Raw genomic sequence first — 23,671 nt, 5'->3', positions numbered from 1 at the left:
CTTAGTTGTCTTTAACTTCATTCGAAACAATTTTGTTAGATTGCATTGTGACAGCTGTCATATCAGCGTGCATTTAAAAAGAAACTTATGAAAATTGGTGAATTTTTGTGTAGCCATTTTTTAAAATATTGAAGATGGAAGAAAAAAGCAACATTTCCTGCATATTATGCTTATTATTTCAAGAAAGGTAAAAATGCAACTGAAACGCAAAAAAAAAAAGATTTGTGCAGTATATGGAGAAGGTGCTGTGACTGATCGAACGTGGCAAAAGTGGTTTGCAAAGTTCTGAGCTGGAGGTTTCTCGCTGGACGATGCTCCACGGTCGGACAGACCAGTTGAAGTTGATAGTGATCAAATCGAGACATTAACTGAGAACAATCAATGTTACACCATGCGGGAGATAGCCCACATACTCAAAATATCCAAATCAAGCATTGAAAATCATTTGCACCAGCTTGGTTACGTTAATCTCTTTGATGTTTGGGTTCCACATAAGTTAAATGAAAAAAACCTTCTTGACCGAATTTCCGCATGCAATTCTCTACTGAGTAATGAAAACATTCTGTTTTTAAAACAAATTGTGGTGGGCGATGAAAAGTGGATACTGTACAATAATGTGGAACATTAGACATCGTGGGGCAGGCGAAATGAACCACCACCAACCACACCAAAGGCCAGTCTTCATCCAAAGAAGGTGATGTTGTGTATATGATGGGATTGGAAGGGAGTCCTCTATTATGAGCTCCTTCCGGAAAAACCAAACGATTAATTCTAACAAGTACTGCTCCCAGTTGGACCAACTCGACGAAAAGCAGCAAGAATTAGTCAACAGAAAATGCATAATCTTCCATCAGGATAACGCAAGACCAAATGTTTCTTTGATGACCAGACAAAACTGTTACAGCTTGGCTGGGAAGCTCTGATTCATCCGCCTATTCACCAGACATTGCACCTTCGGATTTCCATTTATTTCAGTCTTTATAAAATTCTCTTAATGGAAAAAATTTCAATTCCCCAGAAGACTGTAAAAGGCACCTGGAACAGTTCTTTGCTCAAAAAGATAAAAAGTTTTGGGAAGATGCAACTATGAAGATGCCTGAAAAATGGCAGAAGGTAGTGGAACAAAAGGGTGAATACATTGTTCAATAAAGTTATTGGTGAAAATGAAAATTGTGTCTCTTATTTCCACTTAAAAACTGAAGGAACAAACTCAAAATGGATTAAAGACCTAAATGTAAGGCCGGACACTATAAAACTCTCAGAGGAAAACACAGGCAGAACACTCTATGACATAAATCACAGCAAGATCCTTTTTGACCCACCTCCTAGAGTAATGGAAATAAAAACAAAAATAAAAAAATGGGACCTAATGAAACTTAAAAGTGTTTGCACAGCAAAGGAACCGCTAAACAAGATGAAAAGACAACCCTCAGAATGGGAGAAAATATTTGCAAACGAAGCAATGGACAAAGGATTAATCTCCAAAATATACAAGCAGCTCATGCAGCTCAATATCAAAAGAACAAACAACCTAATCCAAAAATGGGCAGAAGACCTAAACAGACACTTCTCCAAAGAAGACATACAGATTGCCCACAAACACATGAAAAGATGCTCAACATCACTAATCATCAGAGAAATGCAAATCAAAACTACAATGAGGTATCACCTCACACTGGTCAGAATGGCCATCATCAAAAAATCTAGAAACAACAGATGTTGGAGAGGGTGTGGAGAAAAGGGAACCCTCCTGCACTGTTGGTGGGAATGTCAATTGATACAGCCACTATGGAGAACAGTATGGAGGTTCCTTAAAAAACTAAAAATAGAACTACCATATGACCCAGCAATCCCACTACTGGGCATATACCCTGAGAAAACCATAATTCAAAAAGGATACATGTGCCACAATGTTCATTGCAGCACTATTTACAATAACCAGGACATGGAAGCAACCTAAATGTCCACTGACAGATAAATGGATAAAGAAGATGTGGCACATATATACAAAGGAATACTACTCAGCCATAAAAAGGAACGAAATTGAGTTATTTGTAATGAGGAGGATGGACCTAGAGTCTGTCATACAGAGTGAAGTAAGTCAGAGAGAGAAAAACAAATACTGTATGCTAACGCACATATATGGAATCTAAAAAAAATGGTACTGATCAACCTAGTGTCAGGGCAGGAATAAAGACGCAGATGTAGACAACGGACTTGAGGACACAGGTGGGGAAGGGGAAGCTGGGATGAAGTGAGAGAGTAGCACTGACACTACCAAACGTAAAATGGATGGCTAGTGGGAAGTTGCTGCATAGCACAGGAAGATCAGCCCGATGCTTTGTGACGACCTAGAGGAGTGGGATAGGGAGGGTGGGAGGGAGGCTCATGAGGGAGGTGATATGGGGATATATGTCTACATATAGTTGATTCATTTTGTTGTACAGCAGAAACTAACACAACATTGTAAAGCAATTATACTCCAATAAAGATATTTAAAAAAAAAACCTGAAGGAACTTTTTGGCCACTCCAATAAATTAGCAAATTAGATCACTAGCATATCAAAATATTACATTTAAAAGACTTTAATGAGTCAGTCTATTCCTTCTAAAAATTAATCCTGATATCTTAATAGAGCATCCATAATTCAAAGAATATATGATAGAGTTACTGATTCCTGAATCTGACTAGCAAATAAAAGTGAAGTTCCCATTCAAAAAATGTTTAATCCAAAAGAAGACTTAGACTTTAATATCAACAGCTTACTCTAAAATAAACTATAAAGATAGTAATGAATTTCTCCCCACGTCAACAAACATACATACACACACACCCTTAGTCTCATCGGCTCAAAACCAGAGGGAAATGATTAGGCTGCTGCCTCCATCTAATTTCATCAGCCAAAGACACTCCTGCAGTTTAACCAATATTGGAAGGAAAGGCAGTATAAGAACACATTCAAATAAAGACAAAGCAATATGTCTACTTAAATTATGGGAGCTTTTTTTTTTTTTTTTTTTTTGCGGTACGCGGGCCTCCCACTGTTGTGGCCTCTCCCATTGCGGAGCACAGGCTCCGGACACGCAGGCTCAGCGGCCATGGCTCACGGGCCCAGCCGCTCCGCGGCATGTGGGATCTTCCCGGACCGGGGCACGAACCCATGTCCCCTGCATCGGCAGGTGGACTCTCAACCACTGCGCCACCAGGGAAGCCCTATGGGAGCTTTATACTGCCCAAGGTCCAAAAGTTTGAGTGATCTGCTTTTTCAGTACTTTCATAGTTTCTTCTTGAAAACTATTTTGCATATATGTCAGTTAAAGAATTATACTACTGCAAGGTGACAAATGAATAGAAAAATAAAAGTAAGTCAACCCACAAAGGTTAGAAACAAACCTATAAATAATAGCAAGCATCTGTGCAACAGGTATCTTGGCACCCAAAGGAATTTATGCTAATGCAATGCTGCAATTTATTAAACATGGTGACAGCTCACTGCATTAAGAGATTTTAAACATTAACTGTTATACACTAGAGACTAGCTATAACACTTCCTCAAGGTTTACAGTGCCAAGAATACAAAAGAAACTGTGTTATAAAGAGGGCTGTTCTGAAAGAATATTGCTAAAAGAGAATTTAGAGATCCAAAAGGGATCTGTGATACACCGTGCAACCCATCTCCAGCACAATACAATAAAGAAACATGCATTTCCCATAGAATTAAATTCATGAGGTCTTCTACTTAGTAACATTCTCAATTACAATGTGTGTGTTTACCATTTTAAATGACTAGAGATAAACACTACCACCACTTTAGTTTTGTGTAGCAGAGACATTATGCAAATGAGAAAACTGGAGAGAGAAAAGCTACAGTTCAATGAAAAGGTAAACAGAAATGAAAAAAAAAACCCCAAAAAAAGACAGTAGTTCTTATTCCATTCATCAAACAGGGATAAGGAGCATAGCTCTGATAAAAGGGAAAAAGGCGTTATATGCATAGACAAAGAACAGAGATTAAAGTATGACCAAAACTAACATATAAACTGAATATGGAGCTAAAAGAAAAAAATATATATATATCCCTAACATTGACTTTATGAGCAACAAGCTTAAAAGTTACATCTTGACTTTTAGCCATGGAAGAAACCAGACAGAAATGAAAAGTCATTTGGGGAATAGAGGAATTTATCATCATTAGGTTAAAAAAAACAAAAACAACACATTGGGTAAAACAAATATAAGCAGTTACGACACGTGGTAAACTAGGCTAAATGAGACTTTTTTGTTGGTTAAAATATATTATATGAAACCTTAAGAGTAAAACCCATGCTTCCACATGAACACAATGAACAGAAAGTACAACATATGCTGGAATCATCAGATTTTCACCTAATGTCTACTTCTAACTTCTACTTGTAGCAGAAAGAGACAATAGGAATAAATGTGTGTGAACAAATACTTAAGGGGGAAAAAAAATGCATGCACTTCCCCACAACTGTAACTCTGTTACAGTCAATAGGCATGTGCCCTAGACAAAGCCTGAGATGGGAGATGCGATATTGCCATTCCCTCAGCTGCTCTCAATTTCCATGTCGCTCTCATAACTAAGAATACTTCAAACACTGAGTATGATTCTAATGTTTAAAGATGTACTATGTTCCTTAGTGCTCCATCAGGTACTAAAACGGTCTATTCTTACACTGGATGGGGGGGAAAAATTTGGCCTTCTTGAGAGATCACACGGCAGCCTCTATATCTAGGGGACTTTTCAACAGCAGTTTTGAACACACGAATTTTCCTTTATGCTCTGATTTCAAAAACCTAACTTCATAGAACTACTATATACTAGAGCTGGAAATTTGAACCTGTCAGTAACAAAACAATTTTCTGAACCAAATAAATAAAACTGATGCTCTCATACCCATCTAGTAAACTTCAAGGTATCTTAAGATTCCCATATTATGACTAATTTTAAGCTTATTTCCCCACATACCATCTCTTATTTGTTAAATTCTCTTCAACAAATATTTTTGAACAATCAAAAACCAGGTGCTAAGGAAGACAAAGATGAAAACTCATACTACCTTCCCCAGAGCAGCTGACAGTGCAGTGATTCTCACTATTTTGGAGGATCAGAGAACCTTGAGAAATGGATAAAGTCTATGGACCCTATCCCCAGAAAAGTGAATACACTTTCAAAAATTTGCGTAAAATTTCAAGGAGTTACTGTTCACCTGGAGGCCATTTATGGCTTCTTTAAGATTCAGGGACTACTGAGGTTAAGAACTCCTGGTCTAGTAGAATGTAAGACTTTTTTGGGGGGTGGTGAGGATAATTCCAAAGGAAATCAAAAACCAAGAACAGGAGATGATACAGAATCATGTAGAGAGTATAGTACAGGGACAAAGATCCCATACCGGAAGTCAGATTATCGGTATTCAAATCTTGGTTCTACTACTTACTGACTTTAGACAAGTTTCTCCTAAACCTCAGTTTCCTCATCTAAAGGGAATGTTAATAATACCTGGCTCTTAGGATTGTTTTAAGAATTAAGTGAAATAATTGCATGCAAAATTCAGGACAGTGCCAAGACAGAGGCACACACAGAAGTACAGACCCAGAGCTCCTTGAGATGAATTGATTTCCTAAAGTCTTTACAGTACTAGCCCACACACATCCTCAGAGTAAACCCTCAGTTTCTTAAGACTGTCTTTATGTCCAAAAGAGCCCAACTAAAACATCATCTTCTCTCAAATGCCACTGCACAAAGTAGCTAGTGACTTCTAAAAGTGACTTCTAAAAGCCCTTTAAACTCTAAGGTGATCGTATATGGCAAAAATGTTGACTTTATCTACTTTTATTTATTCAGTGTAACCTTCCTTCCTCCTTTCCCCAGAACCAGAATTTATTAACAAAAATAGCCAAAAAAAAAAAAGTATGGCAACCACCCTGTAGTAAACTGGTAGAAAAAAATTCTTGTAAATTAAAGCACAAGCTAACATATTTATTTACATTCATATTATGTCTGCTCTAGTTAGCAAACTGACTTGCCAGAATTTTGATTTACTACTTTAAGCTGTTTTTTTCCCTAAATTGTACATCCTACTATAGGCTATTTAATCTTGCTTTTTAAACATCAAAATTCATACACTATGGATTTACAAAATCCATTACAAAATTTATTACCAAAAAAGAATTTTAAAGAAGATAGGAAGTGTTTGCTTAAAAAATAAAATAAGCAGTCTAAACCAACCCAACAGAATGTTGTATTCCTATTTTTTTTTAATGTATTTGGACTGATATTCCGCCTACAACAAAATTCAGGCAAGGACACTGAATCACTCTAGTTTCTCTCATTTTCTAACTCAAATATTACAGAATTTTTTTTAAAGGTACTAAATATTTTCAAAGTAATTGGATGATTATCCCTTTTCCTTCTTGGATGACACAGTATTAATATAATTTAAAACTTTAATAAATTAATTTCAACCTAGTATAATTTTTAAACTTTAAAACACAAATTAAATTTTTTAAATTTAAATAAAACTTTCCACTAAGTAATGCTTACTTCTAAAGTTAAGTCATTTAGATGAATGAAAAATATCTTTTCACACTGAAAGGCAGTGAGGTAAAATGGAAAAAAAAAAACTCTCTGGAGCAAGGAATACTTGTTCCAAAGTTTATGACTTGTGACCTTAGGCAAGTCACCCTCTCTGAGACTCGATCTAGTAAACTAACATAAAATGGGATGTTTTGTGACTATGCATACCAATATGGGGAGGAAAGAGATGAATAAATCTTAGCTTTTTTTTCTTTTCCCAATCCTCGCATGAAATTAAAAAATAGACGGCACTCAGTTTACAAAATAACACAATATACCACTACTCCATTCCTCATTTGTCTCTGCCATGGAGCTACTGAGAAGAAATGACAGAGTTCTCAGAAAATCTGTGAGTTAGAAAGAGATGAAATGGAAGACCCCAAGGCAAGGCTCCCTGCCAAAAACCTTCTTGTAATACCTGAATTTTACACTAAATGCCAAAAATTTCACTAATCAGAGAGAGAAGCTCGGTTAACAAAGATCCTGTATTTAAAGTGCAATCACCTCTGAGAAGATTAAAGGGCTTTTACCAGTTGGCAGGTTGGTCAGTCAGTCATTTAAAACATTACAACTGATTTCCCAACATTCACTATGATTGTCTTGAAAACAAATTCTAAAATATAACCAGTATATACAATTTCCTTATAGCATGCTTTAAGCAGTGTTTCTTCACTTTTTAAGTAAAAGGACTTCTTCATTTATATCAAGATGTTCAGATCCCCAAAGTAGTATTTTTAGTATTCACATACTAAGAAAATATGACAAAATTCTACCATGAATATGTAATTTTTTTGTATTCTAATCATATCAGTATTGATACGTAGTTGAAAAATAATAGAACAATATGAGAAGGGCAAATCATTTGTTAGGTCCTCAGACAATACCTTGTAATGGGTGGTGTTCCCAAAATGTTTTCAGCACATAAGTTGAGCACTATGGACCTAACTTCTAACTGAAAAAAGTAGGCAACCCAACTAACTATACATATAAGGATGAAGGATGATTTAGGGAAGCTGGGTTAAGTTCTGATTCCATATTGGCTCAATCCTCACTAAAGATAATCATATTATCAAATTTTGTCATAAAATCACATCATTTTTATTATCAGAATTCTATAATATTGTGAATTAATTCAATCAAATGGATTTCTCTATAATTTAGCTAAAAGTATCTGAACTGAGAAAATAAAGAGTTCCAATTTGGTAAAAGGGGAAGAGGGAATGCGAGAGAGAAATGCAGTATAGTACAATGGTTAGGGGATGAGCTTTCAAATCATACTGCCACAGTTCAACCAACAACATAACGCCACAACTCCCCTCTCTGACCTATAACCTTGGACAGCGTGATTAGCCTAATCTTTCATTACAGATTCTTCATTTATCAAATCATGTAAAAAATGCTTAAGACTTAAATGCTTAAGTGTAAATAAACATTTATGTTTATACTTGCCAAGCACCCAGTTAAGTGGACTTACTATTTATTATAGAGCATTATACTACATGAAATAAGTCAGACAGAGAAAGACAAATTCTGTACAATCTCACTTGTATGTGGAATCTAAAAAAAACCACAAACTTGTAGAAACAGAGCAGACTGGTGGCAGCCAGAGGTGGGGGGTAGGGAGGTGGGTGAAATGGGTGAAGGTGGGCAAAAGGTACAAATTTCCAGTTATAAGATGAATAAGTCCTGGGGATGTAATGTACAGTGTGGTGACTATTTAACAATACTGTACTGTATAAATGAAAGCTGCTAAGAGAGTAGGTCTTAAAAGTTCTTGTTACAAGAATATAACTATATATGGTGATGGATGTTAACTAAACTTATTGTGGAATCATTTCACAAAACATACATATATCAAATCATTACATAGTACATCTTAAACTAACACAATGTTATATGTCAATTATATCTCGATTTCTTTAAAAAAGGAAAAAATTTGAAGTACTGAGCACTTAGATGTTTAACCAAGATCACAGCAGAACGCCAAGAAGCTTAGGCCAGCATAAGAACAGGAATTAAGAGACAGAAAAGTATAAGAAGAGAAAACATAAAAAGCCAAAAATAAACTTGCTTCCTCCTAATCCAGCTCCCACAGAACATGACCCACACTCTGAGGACCTAAAACTTATACCAATACTATACTAGTACTAAGACAGGATATGTTTTTTTTAATTGAAGTATGGTTGCTATACAATATAAGCTACAGGTGTACAATACAGTGATTCACAATTTTTAAAGGCTATACTCCATTTACAGTTATAAAACACTGGCTATGTTCCCTGTGTTGTACAATATATCCTTGTAGCTTATTTTAGACATAATAGTTTGTACCTCTTAATCCCCCACCTCTACGTTGCCCCTCTTCCCTTTCCTCTCCACTGGTAACCATTAGTTTGTTCACTATAACTGTGAGTCTGCTTTTTTCTTATATTCACTAGTTTGTTGTATTTTTTAGAATCCACATATAAGTAATATCATAGAGTATTTGTCTTTCTCTAACTGATTTCACTTAGCATAATACCCTCCAAGTCCATTCATGTTGTTGTAAATGTCAAAATTTCATTATTGTTTATGGCTGAGTAGTATTCCATTGTATATATACATATATGCCACATCCTCTTTATCCATTTATCTGTTGATGGACACTTAGGTTGCTTATCTTGGCAATTATAAATAATGCTGCTGTGAACATTAGAGCGCATGTATCTTTTTGAATTAGTGTTTTTAAAATAGGATATGGTTTTAAATAGGCTTCTATGGGCTAGCCTGGGAACTCAGAAACAGTGTAGTTAGATATGTTCCAAGTTCAAACAACTATTTTACACATGATCTGGAAGACAACCATTCAAAAATTAAGGACTGTCCATTTTTTTCTTTTAGAAGTAAACAGCTTGTCTTTGTGAGCAAACATTGTCTATGAATCTAAATGTAATTCAAAGAAATTACTCAAATTCATTAATGTTGCTAAGTATAAATCCATCATAAAATAACACCATGCAAAAGAACTGAGATAATTTTTATAATTCAAAGAGCATGATGAATAAGATCATCCCAAAATCTTTCTCAAAGTGAGGTACTGAAACCTTAAAAATTTTTTTTACTACAACAAAAGTTTTATTAGTCATCCTGTTTTCATTTTTCTCAATAGTAGCTGACTTTTCCCTTATCTCCCAAGAGTCATGTGCCAGAATCAAAAGGTCATCCCTCCCTCCTACATGTCTACTTTGAAGAGCTATACAAAGCAGTTTACAACAGGACATGGTGAAAAGAATATAAAGGAATATGCCCAATTAGAAATATAAGTAAGAATTTAGGGGATACCTCTTCCACTTTAACCTAAAAATGCTCTGTATTTATATTTTAAAATAAGGACTAATTAAATCAAAAGTCACTGCAGTGAATCAAAAATAACTGAGCAGTGGAAGAACTAAATCTCATTCACCAACCTGCCTTAGGTAAGTGGCCATGCTTTAAAACAATGCAATACAATGAAAAGGACAAGAATTTTAGGGTCAGACTTGGTTTTAAATCCCTGCTCTCCTACAGACTAGACCTTAAATAAATTAACATCTCTTATACATCACTGTATTTATAAAATGAGAAGAGTAAAATCTGCATCATGGAGTTACTATAAAGATTAACTGAAAATATTATAGAGAACACAAGGCAAGGCACATTGTAAGATTCAAAATCAGTAGCTGTTAGATCTCATTAAATCAACAATATAACTCCATAACTCAGGGCAGTCTAGAGCTGCGCTATCCTATATAGTAGCCACTAGCCACATGTGGCCACTGAGCACTTGAAATTTAGCTAGTCTGATTTGAGACAGGCTGTAGGTATAAAATAGAACGTTAGTACAAAAAAAGAATGTAAAGTATCTCAATAATTTTTAAACTGATTATGTTGAAATGATAATATTCTAGATTACCAGATTAAGTAAAATCTATTATTAAAGTTAACTTCACCTGTTTCTTTTTACATTTTAATATGGCTACTGAAATAACTAAAATTACACATGTGGTTTATATTTCTATTAGACAGCTCTGGTCTGAAACCACATCTTTGATACAATTTCAAATGCAAAATGAGATGAAAATTTTATTATGTGCTTCATATGAATTATCTAGGAGACTGAAGATCCTAATGTACTTTAAATTCCTTATAATTTAATTAGCATGATTTTAATGTTTATCAAATGCATTTTATTATTTCATCCCCCCCAATTTCTTGATTACCCCCATTCAATCTATTGCCTATTCATGGGGACACACCTCACCTTCCCACTTTACCAATAATAGTACTCAAGGTATCTTACAAACTGGATAAAGAACAGCATGTGACAGGCCATTCTTCTCTATCAGCTGCAAGTACTGTCTGTCCTTAGATAATGTTAACAGAAGACTCATCCATATTCCTAAGAAATGTTTTTCTGTCTCAAATTCACTACTATATTTTGGATTAAAGCAATGTATCCCATCTCTGTCTTTCCTATCAGCAAGTCTACCTTCTAGCAGTCCAGGAGGCTAAAATCTAGTTTCAAATTGTGCTTCATAATCTATTACATTAATATAACTTCAAAGACAGAAAATTCTTTTTCAACACCTAGAGATAAGGCACTAACTAGGTAATGTAAAAAGATGATTCCTTTTATCTGCTCAGACAACTTGAGAGAAAGTTTTAAAAAATACCGATAAGAACTATAAACTTAACCAACTCTTCCATTACTTATTAACATTACGGACAGGACATGTCATAGTGCTGAACACGTGCTGCTTAAATTAAACTAATATAGCTGGGAAATTCTTACAGCATTAAAAATATACATTTATACATCACTTCTAATTTCTCCAAAGCATTTCCATAAACATTATCACATCAGTTCCCTACAAAAGTCACTGGCTGGAAGTAAGAGCTGATTTTACTATCCCCTCATTTGACAGATGCAAAAACCAAAGCCCAGAGGTCACAAGCGATTTACCTGCCCAAATAAAGTTAGTAGGTGAGAAAAGATACATAAGAAAATCTACGGCTTCCCAGGGGCTAAGACTGTGGACCCTTAGTCAGATCATGGGTTCAAATGCTGGCTTTAAAACTTAGTAGCTGTGGGATCTTAAGATAAGTCACACCTAACCCTATTCCCTCTATATTTCAGTTTTCTCATGGAGATAATATTAATAGTTTCCCTCATGGAAATTAATATAAAGGTGCTCACACATAGAAAGTTCTCAATAAATGCTTTTATCATTTAAGGCTTTAGAATCTAAAAGAAGGGACATTTAAAGGTGATTTTCTTATCTTAAAAAACAAAGTAAGTCTTTTGTCATAAGCATAAGAACATTTCTAGAACATCTTAAACCACAATCATAAACATTTCAAATTGATAATATTTTCATTTTTGACAAATTCATTCTTCATGTCTCTTCCTTTTTTGCTATTACTTCTAAAATCCTGTAAGAAATGAAACTATTTCTTTTGTAGTAAACTTTATCATAGGGCATACTCAAATTTGCAGAAACTAATTTTTAAAGTCATGTTTCCAGAGTCACAGTAGACAAATCTGAAACAATGTTGCACAGTAACCAAATCTCAGTTCTGAAGGCTAGCTAGTGCATTTTAGGAGAAAGAAGAGAATGGGGGGGCTGGGAGGGAGAGGGAGGCGGTGTGCTGGGGAAACAGTATCCCTCCTACAATTCTAAAAAGTATATACTCATCTTCTGGTATCACATAGTAGGCGCTCAATAAATCATTTATGAGTGAGTAAATGGATGAATGAACAGAACTACATCAAGCAAGAAAGCATTTGTGTTACTGTAGTAGGCGTCCTTCTAAACCCAGAAGTCATTACCAAGGTTGACCAAGGTTCTAAGCCATAGCCCAGGGACTGGAAGAAACAAATATGCTAAGATTTCCTCCTGCTAATTAATTTCAATGACCCTCTTTATATGTGTTTAAAAAATTATACCTAGGTTGACATGTATACACTGATGTGTATGAAATGGATGACTAATAAGAAAAAATAAATAAATAAAAAATAAATTAACATTAAAAAAAATTATACCTAGGTGAATTCCTACAGAGCAAAAGCTTCCTTTATAAGTATAAAGTGCTTTCAAGAATTAGCCACAATCAGCAAATTCCTTTTGTACATATATACACACATAAAAGGGGTCTCTAACTGCAAAACAAAATTGATGTACTATGTGTTAAAATGCCCACTGCTCCTAAAGGATTTTTTTCCATTCATGTATATTCAGGACAGGAGAGCAATTGTTGGTATATACTTAATCACTTATCACTCAACTTGCAGTTTTGCACCCAGCCTTATTTTAAATGTTAGCTTGCCATTTGATATCAACATATTTATAAAGATGAATTTAGAAGTCATGTTGCAAAAACATTTTAAGCAAAAAACTATGGACATAGAGCAATAACTCTGCTACCCAGGCAAAACAAGTGGTATAATATTAAACTCTATACCTCTAGAAATAAAGAAAAAAAATTAAGACCTTGTAAAAATAATAATGACAGCTTCAATGTGACAGACTTATCCTATTTTCAGATATTACCTGTTGGTATAAATTTTTACAATCTTTTTAAAAAGCTAATTTCCTTAGAAATATATTTTCAAAAGAATGATGTAAAATGTAAAATTTAACTATAAAATGTTAGATAAATAAATATTAAAACCTAAATACTTCCTTCCTGGTCAACTCTTGTTCTGTTTTGTTTTTTAAGATATATATATATATATATATATGTGTGTGTATATATATATATATACACACACACACATATATATATTAATTAATTAATTAATTTATCTATCTATCTATCTATTTATTTATTTATTTGGCTGTGTTGGGTCTTCATTGCTGTGCACGGGCTTTCTCTAGTTGTGGCGAGTGGGGGCTATTCTTCATTATGGTGCATGGGCTTCTCATTGTGGTGGCTTCTCATGTCGCGGAGCATGGGCTCTAGGAGTGCGGGCTTCAGTAGTTGCAGCATGCGGCCTCAGTAGTTGCAGCACACGGGCTCAGTAGTTGCAGCATGTGGGCTCTAGGGAACATGGGCTTCAGTAGTTGTGGCACTTGGGCTCAGTAGTTGCAGTGCACGGGCTGAGTTGCTCTGCGGCATGTTCAATTCTTGTTTAAAAATTATTTTTGACAGTGATGCTAATAAGGAATATTAATTAGATCAAATTTTACGTAATTTTTTTTAACTATCACTTGTGTGATTCAGGTTAAAACATGCATTATTAAAACAGCAAAATCCAAATATACTGCTACTGTTTCACTTTAAAATCTGTTAAAAATAAATTCTGAGTATGAAAGCCAAAATATAGTTATGAGAAAATTAAAAAAATAAAGTTATGAGACAATACATGTTATAATAATTTCTACAATTAGTATTGTGCTGGATTCCCAAATTAAATAGTAGCAATTTTTAGTGTATAATAAATTAATACAGGATTAGAATAAAGATATACCATTAGTAATATGCTTTTCGTAAAGAAGTTACTACTACTTGCTTACCATATATTTTACAGATTTCCAAAAGTTTAAGGTATACTTCATTTTTCATTTATTTATTTACTTATTTAATTTTTGGCTGCGTTGGATCTTCGTTGCTGCGCATGGGCTTTCTCTGGTTGCGGCGAGCGGGGGTTACTCTTTGTTGCAGTGCGCAGGCTTCTCACTGTGGTGGCTTCTCTTGTTGCAGAGCGTGGGCTCTAGGCTCGCAGGCTTCAGTAGTTGCGGCACGTGGGCTCTAGAGCACAGGCTCAGTAGTTGTGGCGCACGTGCTTAGGTGCTCCGCAGCATGTGGGATCTTCCCAGACCAGGGCTCAAACCCGTGTCCCCTGCATTGGCAGGAGGATTCTTAACCACTGTGCCAGCAGGGAAGTCCAAGGTATACTTCATTTTTATACTCTTATAAACTAAATATCTCTTTGCACTGACGTTATAACCCCTTTGCTCTGAGGTTCCTTTTATTTATACAAAATATTTTTCAGATAGGTAAATATATAGAATGATTAGTGAGCGAGGAGAAGCTATTTTAAAACTTCATAACTCTACTGAGGAATCATAAAAATATCTAATTTTTTAAAACATCCCTGAAATTACAGAATGCTTCATTCCCACTGAAACAAATATATGCATACGGAAAATACATTCAAAGCTTTTTTAAAAGGTGCAAAAAAAGGGAGAACAAATGTACTAAAAGATTTTTACATCTTGAAAATGAACAATGGAAAACCTAAGTTTTAAAGTGGTAATGCAGGGGACTCCTCTGGTGGTCCAGTGGTTAAGACTCCGTGCTTCCAACACAGGGGGCGTGGGTTCAATCCCTAGTCAGGGAATGCCGTGTGGCCAAAAAATAAAAATGAAATAATTTTAAAAATTTTTAATAAAAAAATGGTAATGCAAATCAGAGGACCACTATCCCCACCAGTTTTGAGACTATGCAAATCTTTTAAAAATTAGAAATAGTATCATATGCCTTATAGTTTTACATATTATATAATTTGTATTATATTATAGCAGACTGCCCTCCTCATATATCAATGAATTAATTAATCTAAAACCTTATAGAAGGATAAACAGTTCCACATGATTCCTAATCGTCAAGTGAGTACAAATTTGTACTTTCTTGTACTAACGTTGTTAGGTTTCAAAGATTATCCTTGGCACTTCTAGGATTTCATGCATTAAGCAGCTTCACCCATCCATATCTTTCATAATTTCCTAGATAATAATAATAGTGGAGAACATATACAGAGCCCTTATGTACTTGCACATATTAAAAGGCAATCTAGCAGGGTACTTAAGTGCCACTATCTGAGTCCAAATACTGCCTCTGCACTCATGACCCCAGGCAAGTTATGTAACTTCTCTGTGTCTGTTTCTTTATCTATAAAATGGGATAAGTATCTGCCTCATGAAGATTACTTGACAATTATAACTGTTTAGGCTCAGTGCCTGGCACAAAGTGCTACATAAGGGTTAGCTGCTGTTATTATTATTCCTATGTGTCATGTGCTGAGTCGAGTACTTTACATGCATTATTTCATTTAATTCTCACTTAACTCTATTTTACAGATGAGAATATTGAGGTTTACAGGGGTTCAGCAACTTGCCTTTAATAAAAAAGCTAACAAGAGGAAGGGCCCAAATTCAAACCCAGGTTGCCTCTTCAATGATCCAAGCCCTGATATCTATGCCAATGTTTCAAACTAGGCTCCATGAATACACTCATAGGGAACTTACAAGTTTTCACTCTGATGATTTTTATTTTAAATTATGCTAGAGATAATTTTCAGATGAAAGACATTTTTACATAGTAGATTTTAATTTCTCAAATCATCAGACTGGGATATGCAATCCCCTGGTATTCCCAGGAATATTCTTAGAGGTCTAAGAATTTTTTTGTTCTTACAAAGTAGTCAACTTCTCACTCAGCTTTCATTCTTCAAGAATGAGGGCAAAAACTACTTTTCAAAATCCTTATGCCCATTTCATTACAGATTCAAAGTTTTGACCTTTTGGCTAGTCTAACTACTTAAAAAAGTAAAACTATAATTTTTTAAAAACTATGGTACCTTTTGCAGCACTCAGTCTTGTCTTTAAGAACAAAACACCCACACGAAAAGAAGAAACAAATATTAAAAAGGTATCTATTCCTTTAGTAAACAGTACTTTACTTTCACATTAAGCATCAGTCTCTTATCTTTAATCCAGTTATATAACTACAATAGCCTACAAGATATTGCTACTTGAATAACTCAAAAAATAAGTCCCAAATAAACTCATTTTCTCTATGCCACCTTCCCCCCAAAAAGATCCCTTTTCAACATCTCTAATTCCTGTCAATGGTATTACTGTTCTCTCAGTCATCCAGGCTCATGACCCTGTGGTCAAGAGAGAGAAATGAAAGAGCCTGTGCTCTTTTCCAGTGTACTCAATTCCTCCTGTAGGAACATTACCTCAAGGAGCTGTAATCTATCTGGCACAGTGGACATACACAATTATAAACATGAAATAAATGCTATGAAGGATGCATAAGATCTTCTTTGAGTAGAGAATGATGGGCCAAACTCTACGGTAAAGAGGATAGGGAGACAGAGAAGACATCCAGAGGTGAGACTTTTAAGAACGAATAGCAGTTAATAGAGAGGAAGAAACAACCTGTACATGCACAAAGGCACAAAAATCTCAGTGACATATTCAGTGAACACCAAGTAGTGTTCCAGAAAGTTCCAGTTTTCCAGAAAGTAAAGTGTGATAACAGGGACTGTTAGGCTTCCCTGGTGGCGCAGTGGTTGAGAGTCCGCCTGCCGATGCAGGGGACACGGGTTCGTGCCCCGGTCTGGGAAGATCCCACATGCCGCGGAGCGGCTGGGCCCGTGAGCCATGGCCGCTGGGCCTGCGCATCCGGAGCCTGTGCTCCGCAACGGGAGAGGCCACAACAGTGAGAGGCCCGCGTACCGCAACAGGGACTGCTAAGAAATGAAGCTAGAAAGAGCAGGCATACTTAGATCATGAACAGTTTAGCCAAGGAGTTTACATTCTATCCAATGAGTAAGGGAAAACCATTGAGTAATTTTAAGCATGAATGAATTACTGCATTCTTGTTTTAGAAATATTGCTCTGACACTGAAAAACAGACGGGAAGAGCTACAGCCGAGAAGCACGGACAACTGTTAGAAGACTGCTAAAATCAGTTCAGGCAAGAGACTAGCCTAGAGCAGTGGGGAATGGAGAGAAATAGATTGAGTCAAAAGATAGGGAGCAGGTAAAACTACAGGATTTGGTAACAAGATAGACTGTGGTTTGAGGTTTGGTAGGAAGATGGAGGAAAGGAAGGAATCAAGGCAAATTCAAGGTTTTTAGCTTGAGCTCTGGGTGGATGGAAATGCCATTAACTAAAACAGGGAACAAAACAGGAGAAACAAGGTAAAAGGAAGTAAAGCTGATGAGTACAGATGGTGTTAGTACTTCTGGTACATCCAGAAGAAATTGTCTAATAAATGGTTAAGTCTAGAACCCAAAAGAGAAAAATTTAAGATGAAAATATAAAATTGGGAGGTACTAGCCAGTAGAGTGGATGAAACTGCCTAGGAAAACTGTACGAAAGGATAAGAGTTCCAGAGACCACCAATATTTAAAACACAGGCAGACAAATAAATGAAAAGTAGAAGAGAGTGGTGATACAGAAGTTTGGAAAGGAGAGAGTTTCACGAAGAAGGGAATTGTCAATGTATTGAATGTATCAAAGAGGTGAAGAGAAGAACTTTAAAGCTTCTCTCAGTTGGCAATTGAGTGACAGAGAGGTTACAGAGGAATGGATGGTAAAAAAAAAAAAAAGCTAAACTAGACAGGGGTTGAGTGAATGGCAGGGGAGGAGAAAGTAATCTTGGCTGAGATGAGACTAAGAGCTAGAGGAGAACAGAGGATTAAAGAACATTTTCAGGATGGCAGAGATTTTAGCATTTTTATAGGGCTAGAAAGGGACCAGTGAAATGTGAGATTTTTAAATTATGCCTTTGTACTTAAACTTACTATAAGGAAAGTTACCCATTATACAATACTAAGTGAAAAAAGAAATTGAAGAATATGTATAGTAGAATGTTACTTAAAATAAAATTCAGACTGTTTTATGCCTTTCACGTTACTATCATTACCTTGTGTTAGCAACTATCTGAAATTCTTATTTGTTTAGCTGTCTATCTTCCCCCCTAGAATGTAAGCTCCATGAGAAGAGAGATTTCATCTGCCTTGTTCTCCACATATTCCTGCTGCTTAAAATAGTGCTTGGCACATAGTAGGCACTCTACTGTTGAATGAAAATGTGTATGTGCACACACACATACATATATATGAATGCATGTATTTACATGAAAAGCATAAAGAAAGTTCTAATTTATTATTTGAACTTATTTATGCCAGGGGTGAGTGTGAGACTAGGAGGAGAGGTAAACAATACTGATTCATTTTTTGCTTCATAGATCTCTATTCAAATTTTCTACAAAAATCATGTCTTTTGTAATTGAAAAACAACTTTTAATAATGATCAGATGAGCCTAAGAAAGTTAATCTATTCTGCCTCTCTATTTTCTTTTGGTGGGTTGTCTTGATCTAATCTGACTGCAGGCTGATCCTTGAGCTGTTTTGGTAGGGCAGTTCAAAGTCAGAATCTTAAACCTTAGAGCTGGAAAGAACGTAGACATCATCAAAGCCAACCCCCTAGTTTTACAGATGAGAAAGCAGACACTCATAGTAATTTAATAAAAGGTAACTTAATTAATAAAATTAGGGTACCGATGAGAAGTTTTTAAAGAACAAATGATTAAGAACTATTTAAAAGGCTAATCTATTATATGCTATACATAATTTAAATGATAACTAATGAAAGCTTACTAAAGCTTACTCTCACATATAATCTACAATCTTCTGGTGAAATTATTACTCAAAGTAAAACTACTTCCTTAAGCACACTATTTGACCAATGAACCCTACAGTTAAGCACTGGCTAACCATTATAATATGACAAAGGATTCAGAATACATAAATATAGGGAGTGAAGTTATTCACCATTAGGTGTGCAAACTAACTGAACTAACAGGCACTTCTTTCTACCAGGATACACAATAGGTCAAGTATATATTACATTTAAGGATTCATCGCACTTTGACTCAAATATCTGTATCAATGTCTACAATGTGTATTTAATAGAATTTAATAAAAATTAAATTTTGAATAGGTAAGAAATACACTACTAAGTATTTACAGAAATGACTTAACTATTTCTCTTTACATATATACTGTAGTTTACCAGGAATATAACAAATTTTATCTAAACTTCTGAATATCACTTTGAACTTGTTTACAAACTATCTCATTTGATCCTCACAACAACCCCATAGACAGCAGAAATCATTACTCCCATTTAGTCTATAAGAATGAGGCTCAGAAGTTAACTTGACTAAGGTCATTTCGACAAGTCCTAGGACCCAGATCCTCTACCTCTCAGCCACTGTTCTTTCCATCACCCAAGCTACCTCATATTTACCATTTATTAAAGTGCAAACCACTTTATAATTTCCTTCCTTCCACAATGGTGGAGGTGGGGAGGGCAGGTACCTAAGCCCTAGCAATCCTATCCCTTTCTATTCCATTTGAAAGTTTAGTACGTAAGAGAATATTAGCCATTCCTCTTAATAGTGACAAGAAAGATGTGACAAGTCACCTTAGTTGAGACCTGTGCACATCAGTAATTCTGTATGAAATCCTACCAAGTATTCAATTATTTTCTTAATTGTAATAAAAGTATCCTCTTATTTAGAAAGCTCTCTATAAACAATACCCAAAGTAGTATGGGCTTAACAGTTGAAAAAAATCTGAAACCAAATCTTAGTCCTATCACTCACTAGCTGTTCAACTGTGGGTACATTTCTTAACTTCTTTGAGTCTCACTGTCCTCATCTCTAGAGTGACGATGACACCATCTACCTCTGTGAGTTGGGCAGATTGAGTGATAATATGTGCAAAGCCTTTAGTTCTTAGAAAAGGGCCAGAACACACCAGGTTCTGTTGGAGAAACAAACATGCAGGAAGGCACTGCTCATGGGTAATGTCATTTATGTGAACTTTACTACTGTAACTTCTAGTGTGACCTTATTTCTTGTCTCTCTCCAATATCTGGGGCAGGATACAATATATCACTCTTGCTCCCAGGGTACCGACTTCAGCCCTCTTCTAAATCCTTCTAAATCCTCTAGTTAAGGAATATCATAATCTATTATTTGACTATCTTAGAATTGGCCATACCAAACCAAAGCTTACACTATTTTCACTCCACTCTTTAAGTCTGCTAACTGCATCATTCACTATTTTGAAATAAAATAAGAGTAAGCCAATTTTATAAATACAAATCATGATACAGCGAATTCATGTTGGGTGAAAAGGGCAGGAAGTTTCAGGGGGCAGGGGAAGGGGAGAAGGACCTAACATTGAGAAATTATGTATTCAGCAGTCCATCATGCACTAAATTTACTTTCTCTCTTTTAATCTTCCCAGGCATCATTCGAATCAAGATTAGCATCGTTTTACAGATTTTGCAAGGGAAGCTTAAACTCTGGCTCACTCCCCCTTGCTCAAGGTACTATAACCTACAGGAAGGCTCTTGCTCAACTCAAGGCCTTTCCTCCTCCTCTTGTAATCTCTGCCCAGAATGCTCTCCTGTCTCCTACAAGGCCGTCGCCTTCTCCTGCTTCAGGGCTCACTTCAAATAGTTCCTACGCTACCTCTAAAGTTGAATACACCAATTACTCCATCCTTATTTCCTTCATAGAGCACAAAACCATCAATATTCATCTTCTTCCTGTGTTGAAGGACAGCACAGATGATGCTGGCTTAATGAATGAGTGAACACACCTGCCTACAGACATTTAGCAAGTAAAAGGCAGGGCCTGGAGACCAATCCAGATTAATCTAACTGCAAACCCCTGCAGTTCCCTACCACTGTTTTTTTTCACTGGTGGAAGGGGAGGTGCTTCGGGCTGCGAAATCAATGTAGAGGTATGCCTTCCTACTTTCTATCTGTATTCATTCACTTTTAAAAAATTACAGAACTACCTACACATATACTTAATACTACAAAACATTTAACCAGAATTTCAAGAGATCTTACACTGACTTTTAGAACCACAACTCAATTTGGGAAGACAAAAACAAACAAAAACCCCACTGCATATATGATGCCCCTGAACAATCAAAATACCTCCAAACTGTTGAGTAATTGGATTGGCATCTCCACATATGGTTATTTAAGGCCAAAAGAAAATTTAAGTCACATGTATAAATAAATGCATTTTACTAACAGACTTGCCTGTAATATTTTGTTCTTTTATAAGATGTTCTGAATTTCCCAATACTTCATACAGAAAAATCTTAAAACCAGCCATCGGATTATCATTCTTATCATGGTAATCATGTTCTTTCTTAAAGAAAGATGATACGAATGCACTCTATCTGTTGTGTTTCACTATTAAACCATGTTCTTGCAGACAGAAGTCACCTCGGGTAAAACGCCCAGTGCGGTGAGAGCCGACCACTAACAACATTCCCTTTGTTGCCTTCCCCACGGGGTTTAATACTTACTGCTGAGTCCTCCATCCTCGGAGACTCCTGTCCCTCTCATTCCTAGGTAAGTCAGTCCCAGTATGAGGAAAAACAGGCAGGCAGCAGTTAAGAGAAACATCGACAAGTAGTGGGCACTGAAACCCCCAGTTGGGGACACCTCCTCCCGTTTAAATTGCTGAAGAAGTTCCTCCTCGGGTTCGGAAAGCTTCGGTTTGTTATATGTGTTCTTCAGGTAGGTATGATTGGAGCCCGTATGATTGGAGTGATTGATCCTGAGTGAACTAGAGGCGGCCACCGCCGCACTGGGAGGGAGGCTGTTGGAAAAAATCCTGGGGGAGTCCACGCCGAAGGCCACACCGCCGATATGATTATTGGTTTTAAGGGAGCCTGTGGACGAATCCAAGGTTGAGTCCACGTCCGCGAGCGGTGGCTGCAGGAGAGGGGCTAGTTTCTTAGCGTTAACGCGGTATCTAGGAATGGGGTTGGAGTCCGGGGGATCAAACCCTCCTCCCTGCTCCGCCGCCGCCGCCGCCGACGACGACTCTTCGACGTTTCGGCTCCTGTCTAGACTCCCGGCGGCCGCCGCCCTGTCATTCATCGCGATTCCTCCCCCTCCCTGAACTGAGGTTTCCAGCCGGCCGCCGGCCGATTTCGCAGGCAGGGGAGAGAGAGGCTTACTATGGCCCCGCCTGGGCCGATGCCGGGAAAGGGAGTCGTCCTTCAATACCTGTCGGCTGGAGGCCACGTCGTCGTCCTCCTCTTCTTCCGAGTCCGAATAGTTCTCCCGGCAGCTGTATGGGAGAAGCCGGCTGCCATTCACGGTCCGGCCGGACCACAGCGGCTCCTCGGCCTCCGGGTCCCTATCCTCGCCGTCCTCTCCCTCCTGCTCCCCGTCGTCCGCCGCCCCATCTCTCCCCGACGGGCTCTGCAGCTCGGCAGCCGCCGGCCTCCTGGTCCCCCACCACGAGTGGGGCTTCCTCCGCTCGGCCGAGTTGCTGTTAGTCACCTCGCTAGAGGCCAGGGGCGCCGACGTCGGTTTGAGCCCGCGATACTGGAGCGGAGCCCGGTCTTTCCTCCCGCCGCCGCCGCCGCTGCCGCCGCCGCCGCCCCCGCCGCCGCCGGCCTGGTCCCGGGGACTGGCCTCCACGTCCGACTCGTCCGAGCTGAAGCCCAGCAGTACTTTGCTGCCAGCCGTGGGGGCGGCCGAGGAGCCCCCGGGCCCTCCCAAGGGGCTCTCCGGGCCAGAAGCCGAGATCCGGCCCAGGCCCCCAGGAGTCCGTAAGTAGGAGAGGTCGCCTGAGACCTGCCGGACCCCCATCCCCACGGCCGCCGCCGCTGCTCCCGCGGCGGCGACCGTGGCGGTTGCCGTGTTATTGTTATTACTGTTCCGCGTCTTGGTGCTGCGGCCCCCGGACCGGTGCTGCTGCTGCTCTTCCTCTCGAAGCTTCTTCAGCTTCTTGAGGTAGACCGGGCGGGTGCTCTCCGTCACTGGGCCAGGAGATAGGCCGTAACGGCGGAGCTGAGAGAAAAGCTCCTCATCCGAGAGCTGTTGAGGCGCCGAAGCCGCTGCTGCCGCCATTTTCTCTCCAGGGTGTTTTACAAGCTCCGCGCTACCGGAAGTGACGCGCCGCCCTAGACCCTGAACTAGACCGGACTGCGTCGCCCTCCCAAGCGCCACTGGCGCCTTGGCCAATGGGAGGCGCGGGAGGAGCTCACCTGAGCGGGAAAGGGCCACCTGAGTCGCGCGCGGCAGAGACTTCTGCGCTTTCACCTCGGGGTGCCAGCGCCTTCTTCCCCTCCCATTCTGCCACCTTCTCCGGCTGTTCTCCGCCCTGTCCTTCCCAGCGCCTCTCCCGGGAACTGCCTCTTGCCAAACCACACCTTGACCTCTTCTTCCCAGGTTCCTGCCACCGGGCAGTAATATTGAAG

At 38.0% G+C, this 23,671-nt stretch overlaps 1 protein-coding gene across 1 annotated transcript in view; it reads right to left on the bottom strand.

The window, feature by feature from the left end:
* Nucleotides 1-23,321, bottom strand: part of LEMD3 (LEM domain containing 3) — a gene marked incomplete at both ends in the record, with an annotated part of 64,352 nt that extends 41,031 nt beyond the window's left edge. The window contains one exon of the mRNA XM_079715541.1: nucleotides 21,761-23,321. Within this exon, the coding sequence (XP_079571667.1) occupies nucleotides 21,761-23,321 (1,561 nt within the window). The remainder of the gene's footprint in view (nucleotides 1-21,760) is intronic.
* Between the last annotated feature and the right edge of the window lie 350 nt (nucleotides 23,322-23,671).

This window comes from Hyperoodon ampullatus, assembly GCF_949752795.1.
Source record: "Hyperoodon ampullatus genome assembly, chromosome: 11".
Classification (NCBI taxonomy): domain Eukaryota; kingdom Metazoa; phylum Chordata; class Mammalia; order Artiodactyla; family Ziphiidae; genus Hyperoodon; species Hyperoodon ampullatus.
The sequence above is the reverse complement of the archived record's forward strand: the minus strand, read 5'-3'. Positions and strand labels throughout refer to the sequence as shown.